Source organism: Oncorhynchus keta, chromosome 23, assembly GCF_023373465.1.
Source record: "Oncorhynchus keta strain PuntledgeMale-10-30-2019 chromosome 23, Oket_V2, whole genome shotgun sequence".
Lineage (NCBI taxonomy): Eukaryota > Metazoa > Chordata > Actinopteri > Salmoniformes > Salmonidae > Oncorhynchus > Oncorhynchus keta.
In genome coordinates, this window is record NC_068443.1 from 24,938,280 (window position 1) to 24,958,360 (window position 20,081).

The 20,081-nt window shown below is 44.2% G+C and overlaps 1 protein-coding gene across 4 annotated transcripts in view; it reads right to left on the reverse strand.

Annotated features, from left to right (window-relative positions):
- Positions 1 to 465: 465 nt before the first annotated feature.
- The window catches only part of LOC118402042 (microtubule-associated protein 4-like), an 83,404-nt gene continuing 63,788 nt past the window's right edge, over positions 466 to 20,081 (reverse strand). The window contains exons 7-17 of one of the 4 annotated variants that reach the window (XM_035799881.2): positions 16,769 to 17,166; positions 12,469 to 12,678; positions 11,865 to 12,012; positions 11,638 to 11,700; positions 10,855 to 11,099; positions 9,080 to 9,124; positions 7,420 to 7,512; positions 6,849 to 6,930; positions 6,547 to 6,650; positions 5,924 to 6,110; positions 466 to 5,595 (exon numbers count right to left, since the gene is read on the reverse strand). In XM_035799881.2, the coding sequence (XP_035655774.1) occupies positions 5,588 to 5,595; positions 5,924 to 6,110; positions 6,547 to 6,650; positions 6,849 to 6,930; positions 7,420 to 7,512; positions 9,080 to 9,124; positions 10,855 to 11,099; positions 11,638 to 11,700; positions 11,865 to 12,012; positions 12,469 to 12,678; positions 16,769 to 17,166 (1,583 nt within the window). In that variant the 3' untranslated portion in view covers positions 466 to 5,587. Of the gene's footprint in view, positions 5,596 to 5,923; positions 6,111 to 6,546; positions 6,666 to 6,848; positions 6,931 to 7,419; positions 7,513 to 9,079; positions 9,125 to 10,854; positions 11,100 to 11,637; positions 11,701 to 11,864; positions 12,013 to 12,468; positions 12,679 to 16,768; positions 17,167 to 20,081 lie in introns of all 4 variants that reach the window. The other 3 variants (XM_035799879.2, XM_035799880.2, XM_035799882.2) reach the window with 3 other exon arrangements.

Genomic DNA, 20,081 nt, shown 5'->3' on the forward strand with positions numbered 1-20,081 from the left:
ACTTCACACAGCCATTGAAGAGAAATGGGACAACATCCCACAGGCCACAATTAACAGCCAGATCAATTATATGTGAAGGAGATGTCGTGCTGCATGAAGCAATAGTGGTCACACCAGATACCCAGATACTGACTGGTTTTCTGATCGACTCCCCTACCTGGATTTAAGGTATCTGTGAACAACAGATGCATATCTGTATTCCCAGTCATGTGAAATCCATAGATTAGGGCCCAACAAATTTATTTCAATTGACTGATTTCCTTATATGAACTGTAACTCAGTAAAATTGTTGAAATTGTTGCATGTTGTGTTTACATTTTTTGTTCAGTATACATGCACTATACGTTGTGTTCTTGTGGACTCAGACAACATAGTTCTTTATGGAAAATACTGTAATAAAAAAAAGGCAATATTTGTACAGTTATACACAAAAGACAATTAAGCAGAAAAGGAAACATACACTCAAACGTTTGCTTGTCTTTTATTTCATGATTAATATTCACATCACTAGATACCAATTAATCACAATGAACATATCTTTCATACCAAATTACATCTCAAATCGAAGGGGAAACAATGAACTCCTATCTATGACAGATGTCTACAATCCATTGTCTTCTGCATGCTCTTATGGTGTGCACTGGAGAATAATACACACTACAGGTGTGCTCTAAGACGAAGCACAGCTATGGGCTCCTTGATGCTCTTATGGTGTGCACTGGAGAATAATACACACTACAGGTGTGCTCGAAGACGAAGCACAGCTATGGGCTCCTTGATGCTTTACAGAAGCACACTACATAACACATGCCAAAAGACAGTTACTGTTAGTCTCACATGGGGGATGTGGGAGGGATGTCTGGATGACATTCAAGGGCTGTGTGCGTCAGGTGCTGCATTTGGGAGCATGGCCTTCAACCTATCCTCACAATGCCTGGTTCCGGATTAAAGTTGGGCACTCGGTCAGCTCACCAGTGACACAAAACATTTGGAAGAATAAGCATGAAACCGGATTATTCTTTATTCCATGTAGATTTCTAACATATAGTGAGTACAGGCCTAAGTGTAAGAGGCAGATAAAAGTGTTAATTTATTCCTCTACAGAGTTGGAGTTGGTAATAACACACCTTGACCAACCATTGAGATGCTAACCACCATTCCTACTGTCAAGTCAAATGTAGATTTAGGGCTCTATTCAATCAGAGGCGCTTTAGCCGACATCCGCATAGTGTCTGAGGTGGAACTGTGTTAGAGCTGTCAAATCCACAAGTGGCTCTCTTATACCTAAGGCGGACATTGCCATTGGCTGCACAGTCAAATTATTAACAGAAATCCCATGCAGCCTTGTTTACAACTTCAAACACTGGAATGTGATGATGATGGAAATCCTCATTTTGTTGAATGATTTTTTTATTTGAGTGTAATTCTATATATATATAGTGTACATATTCTCACTCTGAACTTCTAATGCGAGTGGGGGGTTCCTGATGATTGCAAGAGCAGCTGCTCAATAACTTGACAGCTCCAACGCAGTTTCCTTCTCCACCAAAACATTTGCTATGCAGGTGTCTGCTATCGCTGGTTAACGCTTGATCTGATTGAATCTAGGCCTTAGTATGTGTCCTATTGTGATTTTGAAAACAAAACAAAAAGTTCATACATATGATATTCATGTCTTGCATCTTTAATACATTGCATTTTAAAAAACATTCTTGTACTTCAGCCCTTTCTGAAAAAGGCAGACTCCAGAAAGAAAACGCTCTCTTTGAAAATGGGTTCATGGATGTGAAATACATTTGTCAACATCCATAAAGACCCTAATATCAATACCTATTTGTTTTTCCTGTGGTGATAAAAACATGTGGATGTCTATTTACAAACGACTGTGTGAAGACTGATGGAAGGATGGTGTTGCAAGCAGTGGTTACGCGTTGGAAAGGGAAGTGTTAACTAACGTGACGTCTAACAGGCACACGGAGAACAGACAGAGCGAGTGACCATCGTCCCAAAGCACGACACCAAAGTCCACTAACGTGACGTCTAACAGGCACACGGAGAACAGACAGAGCGAGTGACCATCGTCCCAAAGCACGACACCAAAGTCCACTAACGTGACCAGCAAGGTTACCGCCAAGGAGACTAAAAGACAAATCTGTTCATCCAATCATGCCAACAGTTCTAACATACTGTAGAGCTCAAACATAAAATGTACATACCACTGTGCATTCAAAGTGCGTTCATCAGTGTAAGACTTCATTCATTCCAGTTTTTCAACTAACCATGGGAATCTTGGGGGGAAAGAATACTTGTAAATATCATAAGGTGCTTTTTCTTTCATTCTCGATATTTTGATAACTTGCTCTTTGATTATCTCAGCCATTGATGATCCCTATGATTTCCTCCACTGCAGTGCACACACTCAAATAAATTCAAATGACACCTTACCGACATCCAGCAGCATTATATCATTACAGTACATAACAATATCTCAAAATAAAAGGGTTTGAGGGTGGGACATAAAGATCATTTTTTGGGGAACTATACACCTGTTACAGTTCAGCCACAGATTTGTACTAACCCAATATATACCACCGATGATGTTTCCAATGGGAGCAAATGAAGCACATTGAGCAGAACAAGCAAAGAGCTGGGCAAAGCTAAGCACGAACTAGCGAGATCCTATTGGCCCGTTCTAGCATGTATTTGCATATTTCCGCTGGAGAACTCCTACTCTGTGAAGTTGCGATTGTGCAATTACTCAATTTGCCCTTGTAATCCTTCTAAGCAATGCCATTTATTTTAGAAAGAGTGAAGTCTTAAAAACTTTGTGTACTCTGTTCTTAACAGATGTTAGTTTTGGGAACAGAAAACTGTATTGAGATGTTTCATCTATGAGGAAATTAGCATGTTTCATCTCGCTCCATGTCCTCCCACTTCCCGCCACTGGGCTTCCTATCATCACCATGTCTGGTGGTGAGAAGAAGCTATAAAGGGATGCTTCAGATTTAGACATCCTGTGAGAGATCTGGTTCTATCTGTGGTTCAGCCTTGAGAATCTACAAGGCACAAGTACACATTAATATCTGGGGCCCTTATCCCTCTTGTTGGAGGTGCCATTTTTGTACCCTAAGAGCCAAACTACCAGTATTTGAAAGGCAATGGGGTGCCCTCGAACTTGATCCAGCAACATACCACTAATCTGACAAACTCCACAGACATGCCTAAATGTTGATCACAACATACTACACACACACACACACACACACACACACACTGAATCCTAATTCATAGTCATGTAATGTTATACAATTCCGCCAACCTCTTTACAAAACCGACAGCAAGTTAATCTGAGTAATTCGCTTCTTTGTTAAAAAAAAAAGAAAGAAAACTGCACCAATAAGAAATTGTGCGCTATTGTTACACAATAATGTCACTTTTCACAGTGGAACCAATAGCATAAGCAGCCATTCAAATGAATTCATATTTAACAGTGGAGTAGTTGAGAAGACTGAAAATATACAATTGTTACATTGGAGATCAATTTATGACTGTCTTTGTTCGTCACAAACTTCTCTTGATACTGACTTAAAATTGTGATTATATTGTTAAATGTATCTATCTCAATCTTGCTTTCCTTCAAAACGTCTCTCTATTCGTCTTCCCTGTCCCAACGGTTTGGCCAACACTACAGAGACTTGATCACTGGGGGACAACACAAACAGCATTGGAGTATCTTTCCTGGTGCAATCATAGGCCTTTCATCACTCTGCAATCATAGGCCTTTCATCACTCTGCAATCATAGGCCTTTCATCACTCTGCAATCATAGGCCTTTCCTCACTCTGCAATCATAGGCCTTTCCTCACTCTGCAATCATAGGCCTTTCATCACTCTGCAATCATAGGCCTTTCCTCACTCTGCAATCATAGGCCTTTCCTCACTCTGCAATCATAGGCCTTTCATCACTCTGCAATCATAGGCCTTTCCTCACTCTGCAATCATAGGCCTTTCATCACTCTGCAATCATAGGCCTTTCCTCACTCTGCAATCATAGGCCTTTCCTCACTCTGCAATCATAGGCCTTTCCTCACTCTGCAATCATAGGCCTTTCCTCACTCTGCAATCATAGGCCTTTCCTCACTCTGCAATCATAGGCCTTTCCTCACTCTGCAATCATAGGCCTTTCATCACTCTGCAATCATAGGCCTTTCATCACTCTGCAATCATAGGCCTTTCCTCACTCTGCAATCATAGGCCTTTCCTCACTCTGCAATCATAGGCCTTTCCTCACTCTGCTGCCTCCTGCTTCCTATTCTGCCCTGTCCCAGGCATCCAGTCTCTGTGCACAGACCCTGCAGGGGTTTGCTTGTCTCTCTCTCCCTCTGACTGTACCGTACTGTACACATGTGCGGGGATGTGTGTGTATGGGGAAGTTGTGTCCTCGGCAAAGACCACTCACTGTATTGCTTTCAGAGAGATGTAACAGTAAAAGGAAAAGGGTATATTATGATGAAACCACATAACAACACATCAGCTCATTGTTACAATAATTTACGAAAACACGATACAGAGTTTTTGAAAGAGATGTTAAATATCCTACTGTTTGTAACAGCCTACTAGTATCTTGTTGTAGAGAGCGCTGTGGGGGAATCACACGTTTACTAAGGGTTATCTAGACATACTGTATTGGTTAAGAGAGGGAGTGGCATATTAGCCCCTGTTCATTGGGATGATACGACAATCCCACACGCTCACAATAAGGGGTGCTTCACTAATCGCCATTGTATAATATACTGTATACAACTCAAGTGAAATCTGGGGTCCCAACAGTACAAGGGCAGTTATGCTCATCCAGAGAGATAGGTACAGTAAGGAAGGTGTTACGTCTAGGGTAAGGCCTGTCACATAGATAGCATTGGCTCATTGTGATGGTCTGACGTAAAATGTGTACAAATGTACAGTGTGACACTGAAGGTGTTTGTGATTTTAATCGAGGTGGCACTACGTATAAGAACATAAATTATAGGCTGGAACAAAAGAAGCAGGCAGTATAATACGTTTCATTCTGCGCTGACATAACTATAACAGAACACTGAGGGTCTAGATTCTAGAAGGTTCACTCTGAGGTCATACTACTCCCCTTATATCACAGCAAGTTAACCCAGGGCAATTCAGAAGAGACCAAACCCCACTGTACAGTAAGAGCTTGTCTATCTTTCTGAACTCTGGTCTCTATACTTTAATACTGGCTCCTCTGAGACCAGAAGACTAGGACTATTAGATACAGTATGGTAAAAGGAGAGGTAAAAGGTCAAATGAAGGTGCTGGAGGAAGTTGAAATGTGCTAAAGAAGTCCCTGTCCTGCTAGCATTCAGTAGTTGTCCCCCTGCCTCATGTCTGGGTGACGAGGGTCTGGGTTGGAGCTGGAGGGTGTGGAGGAGAAAGCTGGCGGACCCCCAGAGAAACACTGAGAGAGGTGCTGCGATGAGGGTGAGGGGTGGCTGCCAATCGGGGTGGGCCGGGAGATGATGTCGGCGCCGTGGTTCGTGCGAGCCCGTGCACGCTTGCGAAAGCTCAGCTTGTAAGACTCAATCTGCTGGCAGATAAACAGAGTGGGACACAGGAAGCAATGGAGAAAAGGGGAGCGAAATAAGAGGAGAAAGAATAGAGGGAGTTAACTGGTTAGACTAATGGCATAAAATAACATGCACATTTTTTGAATGCAGAATTTGCAGGAGGCAAAAAACTTACTTCACAACAATCAGTTATCTACAATCTGAGCACTCAGCAGTGACATGAAGCCCAATAAGTCATGTGAGACAGGCAACAGTGGTAATCTCAAAGTTAATGCTCTGAGTGCATGACAGAAAAAAGTGAGATTTCAGAAAGACCACAGGGTGTTTGTTGAGGCAAGAGGCACCTACTTGTCTCAGGGATGCGTTTGTCCATGCCCATGCCTATCGGGTCTCGCAGCCCATCACCCCCAAAGGGATTAGGGTGAGGTGTGGCCTCCTTATGTCCGTTCTCCTTAGCCACACTTCTTGCACCTGTGGCTGGAGGTCCACCAGGGGGAGATGTTTTCCCCTCAGCTTTCTCCTGCATCCCCCCAGCCTGGAAACACGTGAGCAGCAGGGTTTCGACATGAGAATCGGACAAACAATGAGGTAAATTACCATAATAATATGGTCATTAAAAAAGTGTGTATGAATTCCTATAAGTTCAATGATCTTTTCATTACATCTTGTGTTACTGATGAAAGACTGAGTAATCATTAAGGCCATCTAGTGGACAAACAGGTTAAAGCACAATGACGCAACTTGTTTTAAAAGGATGAAATTGCTCTCTGTATGTAGTCAACCAGCATGTTCAAATGAAACGTTTCCACCACCACAACCTCAAACATCCTGTCTTTGTGTGTTGTGCAATAAACAATTACTTTAAAACTTTAAGCTTTCTGAAATGTATTTGAATAAAACCTCCAGGACCAAATCCTGATTAGGTAAAACATGTAAATAACTACGTGACTACAAGAGAATGGTGACCGTACCTTGTTTTGTCCATCCTCTGCCTCAAGGCCAATATTGTCCATTGACCCCACCTTGGGCTTGCCATTACCATTGGCCTTAGCCTCAATCTTCACATCTCCACCCCCTGTAGTGGACACACCTTAGTGGCATAAGAAGGTAATTAATTTGATAAAGGAGGCTTCCCAAATGAAACCCTATTACCTATATAGTCCACTCTTTTTGAGCAGGACCAATGAGACTCTGGCCAAAAGTAGTGTACTATGTAGGGGATAGGGTGGCATTTGGGATGCAGAAATCATTTCCAAAATCATCAGATGTCTACCTGGCTTGTGCTTGATGTTGTCCTTAGAGCCACACTTGGAGGTCACTTTGCTCAAGTCCACCTTCTTATGCTGAATCTGGACCTGAATGCACCCAAACAAACAACACAAATGTTGAAGTATGAATGGCAAAGATGAAACAACATCCAATCGGAAATTCTCACACAATGGCTTGAATCACTTTAACCCCTCAGTATAACACTGATTATGAAATGTGAGTACTCTACTGTAAAGTGGAGAAGTGGGCATTTTAAGTATCCATTTAAATTGATTTTGTTGTCACTAAATAAGGAAATGTAATACTTGTTGCAATGTAAAAGAGAGTGAAAGAGAAGGAGGCAGATAGAAAGCTAGTATCTCTTCAGCTGGTTAGTTGGGTGAGACATACCATTCAGACCTCACATTATGACTAGGCTGGCCAATGGGGCTGACCATAGAATTAGAATGACTAGAACGTTAGGACATTACTCTATTACAAATGGGGCTGACTTCCTTACAGTCCAATCGAGCATGTTAGTGGGGATATGGAGAACGAGGCAGCCGCCACATGGGAGCCCCATGTGTTGTACTTACATTCCCTCCACCAGGGACATGCTTGATATTATCCTTGGAGCCACAGCGGGAGGTGATATGGCTGAAGTCCAGTTTTTTGTGGACTATCATAACCTACAAAGAAGCACAGTAGCAGTGGGAACAGTTCACTACGGTGAGTCTAGAATTAGTGGAGGGTGGTGGAGAAGCAGCCAGGATGAAAAGTGAAAGCAATCTAAAGAGCATGTTGTTAACTCATTCTTACACATAGTAAGTAAAACCAGTCACACAACAGTCAGAATGCTGGCTGGTCAGATGTCAGTATTTACATGCAAATTAGCTCAAATATCATCCAATTCTAGATGTGGCTGATCAAAGTAGATAACTATTGCAGTGTTTATGAATAAAGATAATACAAGCACAAGCGCACACGAGCACACACACACGCACACACACACACGCACACACACACTAGCCAGCCATCTCTTCCCTGATATCCATTGCTGATTTCAAAACACCGTCACTTTGCGAAGGAACAGACATGCAGTTCAAAAACCTTGAATGAAAAGCACTAATCTGTTTTCACAATTAATTTTTTTGCTTGGTATACTGAGATGCCTGATGTTTAAATTAGTTTAGTTAGACTCTGTGACGCAGGTAGCATCGCAGACGGGCTGAGTCACCCTCTAAAACACTAGCCCACAGCCAAGGTCTGCTATTTCCAACTGCTTGCTCACACTGCCTCAAGCTCATATCTTATTGAACTCAACTCACAGGTGTCGGACAACCAGAGGCTTCTCTGCTATATCACTCAGTTGATGAGAAGACAGCAGCAAGCGCTTCCCACATTTCCCCCAAAAAATTACATCTGATGATGTTGAATCAATGTGGAAAACTGACTGAATTTGCAAAACGTTTCGTATTTCTTTCACCCAACTGTTAACCTAAATCCAATGACATTTTTTGTTGATTTCACGTTGACATTCACGTTAGTTGACATCTCAATTTAAATCAAAACTAAACGTTGAAAGTATGTCTGTGCCCAGTGGGTTGTTTCTGAATTGCTTATCTTACCATTATAATCCTTCATTGAATCATACTGATAGGACTGTAAAAATGGTTTAGGGTAAATTACGTAAAAGTAAACCCAGATGAATAAGAGCAGTGGTATTGGTTACACTACGAACCCAAAAGCCTTCCAGGGCCTCTCAAATACTCAAGCTCAGGGACCTTCGAAATGTACCAGGTGTGAGGACCAGCGCAGGACAATAGTCACTGTGGTGTTATTTCACAAGGAGGTTACCTGGGATGGGTAGTGCCATGATTGTAGAGGTCAGATGGATGACGGCAAGGTCAATTCCTGTCTGTCTGTTTTTCTGTCTGTAAGTTAAGCTGTGCATATCAGGGGAGACAGAGACTAGGAGTACACTGTCCACAACTATTCACATTTTATACCGGAAAGCAACAGTCTATCATGAAGAGGAAGAAAAGGTGAGGATGTGCATGACTGGTAGTATGTTAGACTGGGAGTGTGTTAGAGCGGGAGTGTTTGTGTATGTACAGATAGGTTCAAACAGTCAGTGGACAAAAAAGGTCCACTTATGTCATTTCCTTCAGTGTGATATTGAAGGAGAGAGAGTGGTTGAGCACATGGGTGAGAATGAGCAAGGGGTGTGTGATGATGGCGATGGTAGGGACTCACCTTGCCCTGGCCGTCTTTGGATTGGGAACCCCCTGCCGAGGAGACCTGAGGGGACACAACCACCCCTGGGTCAATATCAGTACCACCAGTACTCAGGAGAATGTGGTGTGGTGTACAGATGGAGGGAACTGCTCTGCTTTAAGGCTACACCAACGGTCTGTGTGACTGACAGGTTTCAAACCCAAGTCTCCTGCATGCCAGAAGAGTGCATTGGCTCGAAACAATGTGTTGAGAATTTGTTTCTATGGAGACTCCCTTTTGCATCCATCACTGTGACAGGTAACCTTTTGTGGATGGACACTGACGCAACCTATGTGTGAAAGGAGCTGTCAGTTGTAATGTAGAGAGATGAGAAAGAGAAAAGAGAGAGATAAGAGAGAAAATAAAAGGTTACGGAGAGGATAAGAGAGAAATAAAGGGGAGAGAACAGAGAGACAAACAGAAACACATAAGTAGACAGACAGACACTACATGACCAAAATTAAGTGGACACCTGCTCTTCGAACATCTCATTACAAAACCATGGGCATTAATATGGAGTTTACTGCTATAACAGCCTCCACTCTTCTGGGAAGGCGTTCCACTAGATGTTAGAACATTGCTGGGGGGACTTGCTTCCATTCAGCCACAAGAGCATTAGTGAGGTCGGGCACTAATGTTGAGCGATTAGGCCTGGATCGCTGTCGACGTTCCAATTCATCCCAAAGGTGTTTGATGGGGTTGCGGTCAGGGGCATTGTCATGTTGAAACAGGAAAGGGCCTTCCCCAAACTGTTGCCACAAATTTGGAGGCACAGAATCGTCTAGTATGCTGTAGCGTTAAGATTTCCCTTCACTGGAACTAAGGAGCCTGAACCATGAAAAACAGACCCAGACCACTAATCGTCCTCCACCAAAAGTGAGCTTTACACCACTCCAGCCGACGCTTGGAAATGTGCATAGTGATCTTAGGCTGGTGTGCAGCTGCTCAGCCATGGAAACCCATTTCATGGCGAACGGTTCTTGTGCTGACATTGCTTCCAGAGATGTTTTAGAAGTCTGTATTGAGTGCTGCAACCGAGTACAGACTATTTGTATGCGCTACGTGTTCCAGCACTCGGAAGTCCCGTTCTGTGAGCTTGTGTGGCCTACCACTTCTCGGCTGAGCCGTTGTTGCCACTAGAAGTTTCCACTTCACAATAACAGCACTTACAGTTCACCGGGGCAGCTCTAGCAGGGCAGAAATTGTATGAACTGACTTGTTGAAAAGGTGGCATCCTATGATGGTATCATGTTGAAAGACACTGAGCTCTTCAGTAAGGCCATTCTAGTACCAATGTTTGTCTATGGAGATTGCATGAATGTGTGCTCGATTCTATACACCTGTCAGCAACAGGTGTGGCTGAATAGTCAAATTCACTCATTTGAAGGGGTGTCCACATACTTTGGTATTTATAGTGTAGTTTGCGTAACATATTTTCTCCAGGAGTAGCATGCATTGTGCCACTATTTAGTTGAGAAAGCCATAAATGTTTGTAATGACTAATGAGAGGGTGGTATAAGACCTTGTTATATGGCAGCAGTGGAGAGGTGAGGTTTTTGATAATATGGAATTTGTATGATGTTGAATGAGAATTTGCTTGTGACAAAACCCATGCCGTGAATGGCATTTGACAGCACTGAAGGCATGATAGATCTGTCAATACACAAATGTCTACGTCTGATGTCGGTCCACTTAAATAGGCCCCTTTCCCAAAGCTTTCATGTACAGTACATCTCTATCCCACGTTACCTCACCTTGCCACCGGTAGACTGATACTTCATGTTGTCTGTGGAGCCGATCTTGGAGCGCACATTCTTCAGGTCTGGCAAGGGTGCGTTAATGGGCCTGGGAGTCCTAGGAGCTCTGGGTACAGCTGGCTTCCTCTCCATAGCCGTCTGCTTGGGCACCGGGGGTTTGGTGATGCGTCTGCGAGGTTGCTCCCCGTTGGTTGCAGGAGTGCTTGGAGCAGTAGCAGAAGTGTGAGGTACCCTGGGCTTGGCTGGGGCGGTGATAGAAATAGACAAAGGGCATGAGGAAACATACCCTCTACTAAGGGCTGGAGCTGAGCACACACACAAACAATAACAACAATGATTCACTAGGAAACAATGTCCTGGAAGCTAACTAGTCCCCAGGGGAGAGGATAAGGAACAACACTACTACTACCTACAGAGAGTAGATACTGTGGTCTCTGGTAGTGGGTTTTCCAAGGCTGTGTCAACAGCCTCTGATTCGATGACTAATTAATATCTCAGAGGAGGACGTGACAGGCCTGAGGCGTCAGTCAGGGTTTTCAGGAACTGGAGCTACTGTTGAGACTAAGTGTCTGTCTCCCTCTGCGTCCCTGTCTGTCTCCTAGCATCACTTACCCATTGCACTTGTCTCTCTCTGTGTAGTCATAATGACACTGTCAAGAGAGATTATAACAGACGACAGTTGTCTGTCCTTACAATTTCAAAGAACACATTCAACTCTAGGGTATTTTAGTTGTATAATGAGATACTTGGGTTAGATTGTGCATGTTGGTTCGTTGTTACCTGGTGTTGTCTTCAGTGTAGTAGGCTTCTTCACGTCACCTGGCTTGATATCAGTCTTGGGAACTGTAGGGTAGAGAACATAACCAAGCTCCCCTTACATGATTGAGACTTGTGGACATTTAGGGACCAAGGAATTCTGACGTTGGCTTTTTGAATATCACCATCATCAAGAATAAAGTACCTTAAAGCATGTCAGCTTGCACTATACAGTTAAGAGTTGGTGTCACCTGTGTTGCGGCGCAGAGAAGGGACATTAGCAGAGGGGCGTGGCCCAGCAGGTTTAGTAGTGGCGGTAGTAGAGGAACTGTCCTTATTGGCCGTGCCGTTAGCCTTTGGCACAGGAGGACGTCTGTCAGAAGTGCCGTTTTCCGGAGTCTGAGTAGGCAAACAGGAAATCAGAGAAGGGTGTGGTGTGGAAGAGAGCGCTGGACATAGGGAGGGTTGGTTGGGAGAGGCAACTAGAGGTGTAAGGAAGATGGAGACGGCTGAGGGAAAAGAGAGATAGGTGTGTGATAAAAAACACACCAAATGGAAGTTGATTAAGCAATTAGGGGAGTAAAGACTGGAAACAGAAAGGAGATATTGGAAATGCATGCTGGGATCTTCAGGGAGAAAATAATCAGCTGGTAGGACTAAATGGTGAAGAGCCCGGACAGAGGTTATAGTGCAGGGAGTTGGTGGTCCACAAACTGAGTGAGAGTCAGAAGGTGGACACGGGACAGTTATATAGCAGAGCCAAACAAAGGGAAGGGGGACAAGGTGCCAACCACAAGAGGGAAGGCCAGTGAGCAGAGACAGGAGTGAGGGAAGTGGGAATGGGAGGGGACTCACCTTGGACTTGGATGCTGTAGGGGTTTGACTGGGAGCGACAGTTGGCCGCTTGGTGCCAGCAGTGGGAGTGGTTGCCTTGGTAACAGGACTTTTTTTATTGGCAGAGCTGGAGGTGGGGGCGGAACGTTTTAGGGGGGCAGCTGCATCCCCAGTGGACAGAGAGGTGGGCCGTGTTTTGACAGAGTTTGGTTTGGTTGACCCAACAGCAGGCTGTACAACAACGTCACACAATGAAGGAAAAAATAAGAAAACCAAAAGCATACAACAGAGGACAGGCAGCATGGTAAAGAAACAGAGGACAGGCAGCATGGTAAAGAAACAGAGGACAGGCAGCATGGTAAAGAAACAGAGGACAGGCAGCATGGTAAAGAAACAGAGGACAGGCAGCATGGTAAAGAAACAGAGGACAGGCAGCATGGTAAAGAAACAGAGGACAGGCAGCATGGTAAAGAAACAGAGGACAGGCAGCATGGTAAAGAAACAGAGGAGAGGCAGCATGGTAAAGAAACAGAGGACAGGCAGCATGGTAAAGAAACAGAGGACAGGCAGCATGGTAAAGAAACAGAGGACAGGCAGCATGGTAAAGAAACAGAGGACAGGCAGCATGGTAAAGAAACAGAGGACAGGCAGCATGGTAAAGAAACAGAGGACAGGCAGCATGGTAAAGAAACAGAGGACAGGCAGCATGGTAAAGAAACAGAGGACAGGCAGCATGGTAAAGAAACAGAGGAAACAGAGGACAGCAGCATGGTAAAGAAACAGAGGACAGGCAGCATGGTAAAGAAACAGAGGAGAGGCAGCATGGTAAAAACAGAGGAACAGAGGACAGGCAGCATGGTAAAGAAACAGAGGACAGGCAGCATGGTGGTGGTAAAGAAACAGAGGACAGGCAGCATGGTAAAGAAACAGAGGACAGGCAGCATGGTAAAGGAGGACAGGCAGCATGGTAAAGAAACAGAGGACAGGCAGCATGGTAAAGAAACAGAGGACAGGCAGCATGGTAAAGAAACAGAGGACAGGCAGCATGGTAAAGAAACAGAGGACAGGCAGCATGGTAAAGAAACAGAGGAGGAGCAGGCAGAGGACAGGCATGGTAAAGAAACAGAGGACAGGCAGCATGGTAAAGAAACAGAGGACAGGCAGCATGGTAAAGCAACAGAGGACAGGCAGCATGGTAAAGAAACAGAGGACAGGCAGCATGGTAAAGAAACAGAGGACAGGCAGCATGGTAAAGAAACAGAGGACAGGCAGCATGGTAAAGAAACAGAGGACAGGCAGCATGGTAAAGAAACAGAGGACAGGCAGCATGGTAAAGAAACAGGCAGCATGGTAAAGAAACAGAGGACAGGCAGCATGGTAAAGAAACAGAGGACAGGCAGCATGGTAAAGAAACAGAGGACAGGCAGCATGGTAAAGAAACAGAGGACAGGCAGCATGGTAAAGAAACAGAGGACAGGCAGCATGGTAAAGAAACAGAGGACAGGCAGCATGGTAAAGAAACAGAAACAGAGGACAGGCAGCATGGTAAAGAAACAGAGGACAGGCAGCATGGTAAAGAAACAGAGGACAGGCAGCATGGTAAAGAAACAGAGGACAGGCAGCATGGTAAAGAAACAGAGGACAGGCAGCATGACAGGGACAGGCAGCATGGTAAAGAAACAGAGGACAGGCAGCATGGTAAAGCAACAGAGGAGAGGCAGCATGGTAAAGAAACAGAGGACAGGCAGCATGGTAAAGAAACAGAGGACAGGCAGCATGGTAAAGAAACAGAGGACAGGCAGCATGGTAAAGAAACAGAGGACAGGCAGCATGGTAAAGAAACAGAGGACAGGCAGCATGGTAAAGAAACAGAGGACAGGCAGCATGGTAAAGAAACAGAGGACAGGCAGCATGGTAAAGAGAGGACAGGCACAGAGGACAGGCAGCATGGTAAAGAAACAGAGGACAGGCAGCATGGTAAAGAAACAGATGACAGGCAGTGTGGTAAAGAAACAGAGGACAGGCAGCATGGTAAAGAAACAGAGGACAGGCAGCATGGTAAAGAAACAGAGGACAGGCAGCATGGTAAAGAAACAGAGGACAGGCAGCATGGTAAAGAAACAGAGGACAGGCAGCATGGTAAAGAAACAGAGGACAGGCAGCATGGTAAAGAAACAGAGGACAGGCAGCATGGTAAAGAAACAGAGGACAGGCAGCATGGTAAAGAAACAGAGGACAGGCAGCATGGTAAAGAAACAGAGGACAGGCAGTATGGTAAAGCAACAGAGGACAGGCAGCATGGTAAAGCAACAGAGGACAGGCAGCGTGGTAAAGAAACAGAGGACAGGCAGCGTGGTAAAGAAACAGATGACAGGCAGTGTGGTAAAGAAACAGAGGACAGGCAGCATGGTAAGGAAACAGAGGACAGGCAGCATGGTAAAGAAACAGAGGACAGGCAGCATGGTAAAGCAACAGAGGACAGGCAGCATGGTAAAGCAACAGAGGACAGGCAGCATGGTAAAGAAACAGAGGACAGGCAGCATGGTAAAGAAACAGAGGACAGGCAGCATGGTAAAGAAACAGAGGACAGGCAGCATGGTAAAGAAACAGAGGACAGGCAGTATGGTAAAGCAACAGAGGACAGGCAGCATGGTAAAGCAACAGAGGACAGGCAGCATGGTAAAGAAACAGAGGACAGGCAGCATGGTAAAGCAACAGAGGACAGGCAGCATGGTAAAGAAACAGAGGACAGGCAGCATGGTAAAGAAACAGAGGACAGGCAGCATGGTAAAGCAACAGAGGACAGGCAGCATGGTAAAGCAACAGAGGACAGGCAGCATGGTAAAGAAACAGAGGACAGGCAGCATGGTAAAGCAGAGGACAGGCAGCATGGTAAAGCAACAGAGGACAGGCAGTATGGTAAAGCAACAGAGGACAGGCAGCATGGTAAAGCAACAGAGGACAGGCAGCATGGTAAAGAAACAGAGGACAGGCAGCATGGTAAAGAAACAGAGGACAGGCAGCATGGTAAAGCAACAGAGGACAGGCAGCATGGTAAAGCAACAGAGGACAGGCAGCATGGTAAAGAAACAGAGGACAGGCAGCATGGTAAAGCAACAGAGGACAGGCAGCATGGTAAAGCAACAGAGGACAGGCAGCATGGTAAAGAAACAGAGGACAGGCAGCATGGTAAAGAAACAGAGGACAGGCAGCATGGTAAAGAAACAGAGGACAGGCAGTATGGTAAAGCAACAGAGGACAGGCAGCATGGTAAAGCAACAGAGGACAGGCAGCATGGTAAAGAAACAGAGGACAGGCAGCATGGTAAAGCAACAGAGGACAGGCAGCATGGTAAAGAAACAGAGGACAGGCAGCATGGTAAGAAACAGAAACAGCATGGTAAAGAAACAGAGGACAGCATGGTAAAGCAACAGAGGACAGGCAGCATGGTAAAGCAACAGAGGACAGGCGGCATGGTAAAGAAACAGAGGACAGGCAGCATGGTAAAGAAACAGAGGACAGGCAGCATGGTAAAGAAACAGAGGACAGGCAGCATGGTAAAGCAACAGAGGACAGGCAGCATGGTAAAGCTGCAGACAACAGGCAGCATGGTAAAGCAACAGAGGACAGGCAGCATGGTAAAGAAACAGAGGACAGGCAGCATGGTAAAGAAACAGAGGACAGGCAGCATGGTAAAGAAACAGAGGACAGGCAGTATGGTAAAGCAACAGAGGACAGGCAGCATGGTAAGGAAACAGAGGACAGGCAGCATGGTAAAGCAACACAGGCAGCATGGTAAGGAAACAGAGGACAGGCAGCATGGTAAAGCTGCAGACAACAGGCAGCATGGTAAAGCAGCAGAGGACAGGCAGCATGTTACATTAGCAGAGGACAGGCAGCAAGGTAAAGCAACAGAGGACAGGCAGGGGGTGGCAGGTAGCCTCGTGGCTAGAGCGTTGGGCCAGTAACCGAAAGGTTGCCAGATCGAATCCCCGAGCCGTTAATTCAAAAATGTGTCGTTCTGTACCTGAACAAGGCAGTTTTAAATTAACCCACTGTTCCTAGGCTGTCATTGAAAATAAGAATTTGTTCTTAACTGACTTGCCTAGTTAAAAAACAAAGCAGCAAAGGCCGCATTCACTATAAACCTCAAACCAGGAGCATCAGCAGAGCAAGTTCTAGCAGCAGGCTAGATAACCTTTCTAAATTTGAATTAGCACATAAGCGCATGCATACACACACTAGAGATGGCAGTGACAGTTGCAGAAGCAGCTTGCACTGATATGAATGGTAACATTGTCCCAGCCTTTCCCTGACCTACCTTGGCCTTACTGTCTGGGCTGGTGAGGTCCTGTTTGCTTCTGATGGTTGTTGGGGACTTTGCAGTACCTTTCTTTTCATTCTTCTCAACTTTAACCATCTTGTCCGTGTTCTCTCCATTTGCTTTCTTCTCCATCTTTTCATCTTTGTTGGTCTTCTCTGGCTTGTCCACTTTTTCATTTTTAACATTTTTCTCTGTCTTGTCAATCCTCTCTTCATCTTTGAGGATCTCAGATTTGTTTGTCTTGTCAGCATTGACTTTCTTAGATTGATCTTTTTTCTCTTTATTCTCCATCTTCTCCATCTTGTCCGACTTCTCGGTCTTATCAAACATGTTCAAGTTATCCATCTTGGGGAAGAAATCAGCCTTCTCTTGTTTGTCCTTATTTTCTGCTTTCACTGTAGAGAGACAAAAATAGACATATATTGATATATTGAGAAAACCCACAATACTATATGTCATGAAAAAAGACCAGAATTTATCTCAGGATCAAATACAGAAGGAGAAACCTTTCATAGTGGCAGTGCTGCTTTCAGCCATGAGCGAGAGATTATCTGTTTCAAATCATGAGAAACTGTGCTCAGATGGACGCTGACAACATGGTTCATGGCTTTCAACTATCCACAACACCAAATGACCATATGTTCCTTGACATTTGCGACACCCAGTTACTAAAGACCAGCGTTGTCATTGAGGAGGGGGGTGAAGGGCATGAAACCATCAATGATCTGACCTATCAGTTCACTTCATGTTCCACTGACAAGCAGCATTGTGTGTTATTAACCGAACCACAGATTCAGACTGGCTTTAGCTTCAAAATCTAACTTCAACAATACATCCAAAGAATGCCACATGGACAACAGAATGTACATGGACAACAGCACTCAGTACAGATCTGCTATCTTAAGTTGATTACTTTGCCCAACACAGAGAGCTTTCCTGCGCAGCAGGAAATGCACAATTCTAGTGTATTCAAGGTTTAAACAGGCTTCTAATTTTATCTTTAAAATGTCAGATTTGATTCGCCCTGATGAAAAATGTAACAACGCCTACAAAAATGTCCATTAATAATAGTCCACATAATAATTCCCATTTCCTGTTCCTGCAGGATTATTTTCCTACTGTGAGAAGCCGGGTCAAATGAAGAAGTGCATCTGTATATATTGCTGCTATTCAAACAGGCAGCTAAAATGTCCATCCTCTAAAATTGTTTGATAGACTTAATCACAACAGAACACCGTCCCTGGTGAGGAAATGAGAGTTAGTAGACTACAGTGACCATGGCATGCTGGTGTGGAGTCTGAACAGGGCCACAGAAAGTCACAGAGCCCAGGGTTGAGCTGGACAGATAGAACAGCACATTGTTGGCATGGGCTCCTTATGTAACCCAGCTTCAGTGACCTCTACAGAGAGAGAGTGTTCATCCTAAATGGCACTCTATTCCCTATAGAGGGCACTACGTTTGACCAAGTCAGAGTATTGCCCTACTTAGAGAATAGGGTGCTATTTGGAATACATCATGAGAGAGGAAAACCAATGTGCCAAAGAGATGAGGAAATGTGGCACAAATTAAGCTGGGTCAAAAGAAGACCCATTTGCGCAATGAAAGAATCTGCTTTTCAATGAAAATTCTGACCAATTAGTTGACTAGAGCATCCATTTTTCAAAAGAGAGTGATGGCAAATGGATTGTACATTTTTGACAGATTGATACCATTTTAACTTGTCCAACCGGATCATATTTGTCACAATGGTACAGAAACATGAGCCAATCGCAAAATCTATCAAATCATTAAGACTAAACCAGAATGGCCTTGTTGTTCTAATGGCTGGCTTTAGGAGCCCTGGTTCCAGTAACGGTCATACACTATAAAATCTAGTATAGAGCTGTTCTGTATGTCTGGCCAGTGGTGTAAACATACACTATAGAATATAGTATAGAGCTGTTCTGTATGTCTGGCCAGTGGTGTAAACATACACTATAGAATCTAGTATAGAGCTGTTCTGTATGTCTGGCCAGTGGTGTAAACATACACTATAGACTCTAATATAGAGCTGTTCTGTATGTCTGGCCAGTGGTGTAAACATACACTATAGACTCTAATATAGAGCTGTTCTGTATGTCTGGCCAGTGGTGTAAACATACACTATAGACTCTAATATAGAGCTGTTCTGTATGTCTGGCCTCTAGTGGTGTATTTTCTTTTTTAAACTATACACTATACAATGACGCCCTACCAGGGAACAGTGGGTTAACTGCCTTGTTCAGGGCAGAACGACAGATATTTATTGTCAGCTGGGGGATTTGATCAGTGGTGTAAATCATACTACCTGCCGCCCCAAAATGTAGACTCTACACTATAGACGCTGGTATAGAGCTGTTCTATATGCCTGGTCAGTGGTGTAAACATACACTATAGACTCTAATATAGAGCTGTTTTGTATGCCTGGTCAGTGGTGTAAACATGACTCTAGTATAGAGCCATATGCCTGGTCAGTGGTGTAAACATACACTATAGACGCTAGTATAGAGCTATTCTATATGCCTGGTCAGTGGTGTAAACATACACTATAGACGCTAGTATAGAGCTATTCTATATGCCTGGTCAGTGGTGTAAACATACACTATAGACTCTAATATAGAGCTGTTTTGTATGCCTGGTCAGTGGTGTAAACATACACTATAGACGCTAGTATAGAGGTCAGTGGTGTAAACATACACTATAGACTCTAGTATAGAGCTATTCTATATGCCTGGTCAGTGGTGTAAACATACACTATAGACTCTAGTATAGAGCTATTCTATATGCCTGGTCAGTGGTGTAAACATACACTATAGACTCTAGTATAGAGCTATTCTATATGCCTGGCCAGTGGTGTAAACTACACTATAGTTGGTGTAAACATACACTATAGACTCTAGTATAGAGCTATTCTATATGCCTGGTCAGTGGTGTAAACATACACTATAGACTCTAGTATAGAGCTGTTCTATATGCCTGGTCAGTGGTGTAAACATACACTATAGACGCTAGTTTAGAGCTGTTCTATATGCCTGGTCAGTGGTGTAAACATACACTATAGACTCTAATATAGAGCTGTTCTATATGCCTGGCCAGTGGTGTAAACATACACTATAGACTCTAATATAGAGCTGTTCTATATGCCTGGTCAGTGGTGTAAACATACACTATAGATGCTAGTTTAGAGCTGTTCTATATGCCTGGTCAGTGGTGTAAACATACACTATAGACTAGTTTAGAGCTATATGCCTATGGTGTAGAGCTAGTTCTGTTCTATATGCCTGGTCAGTG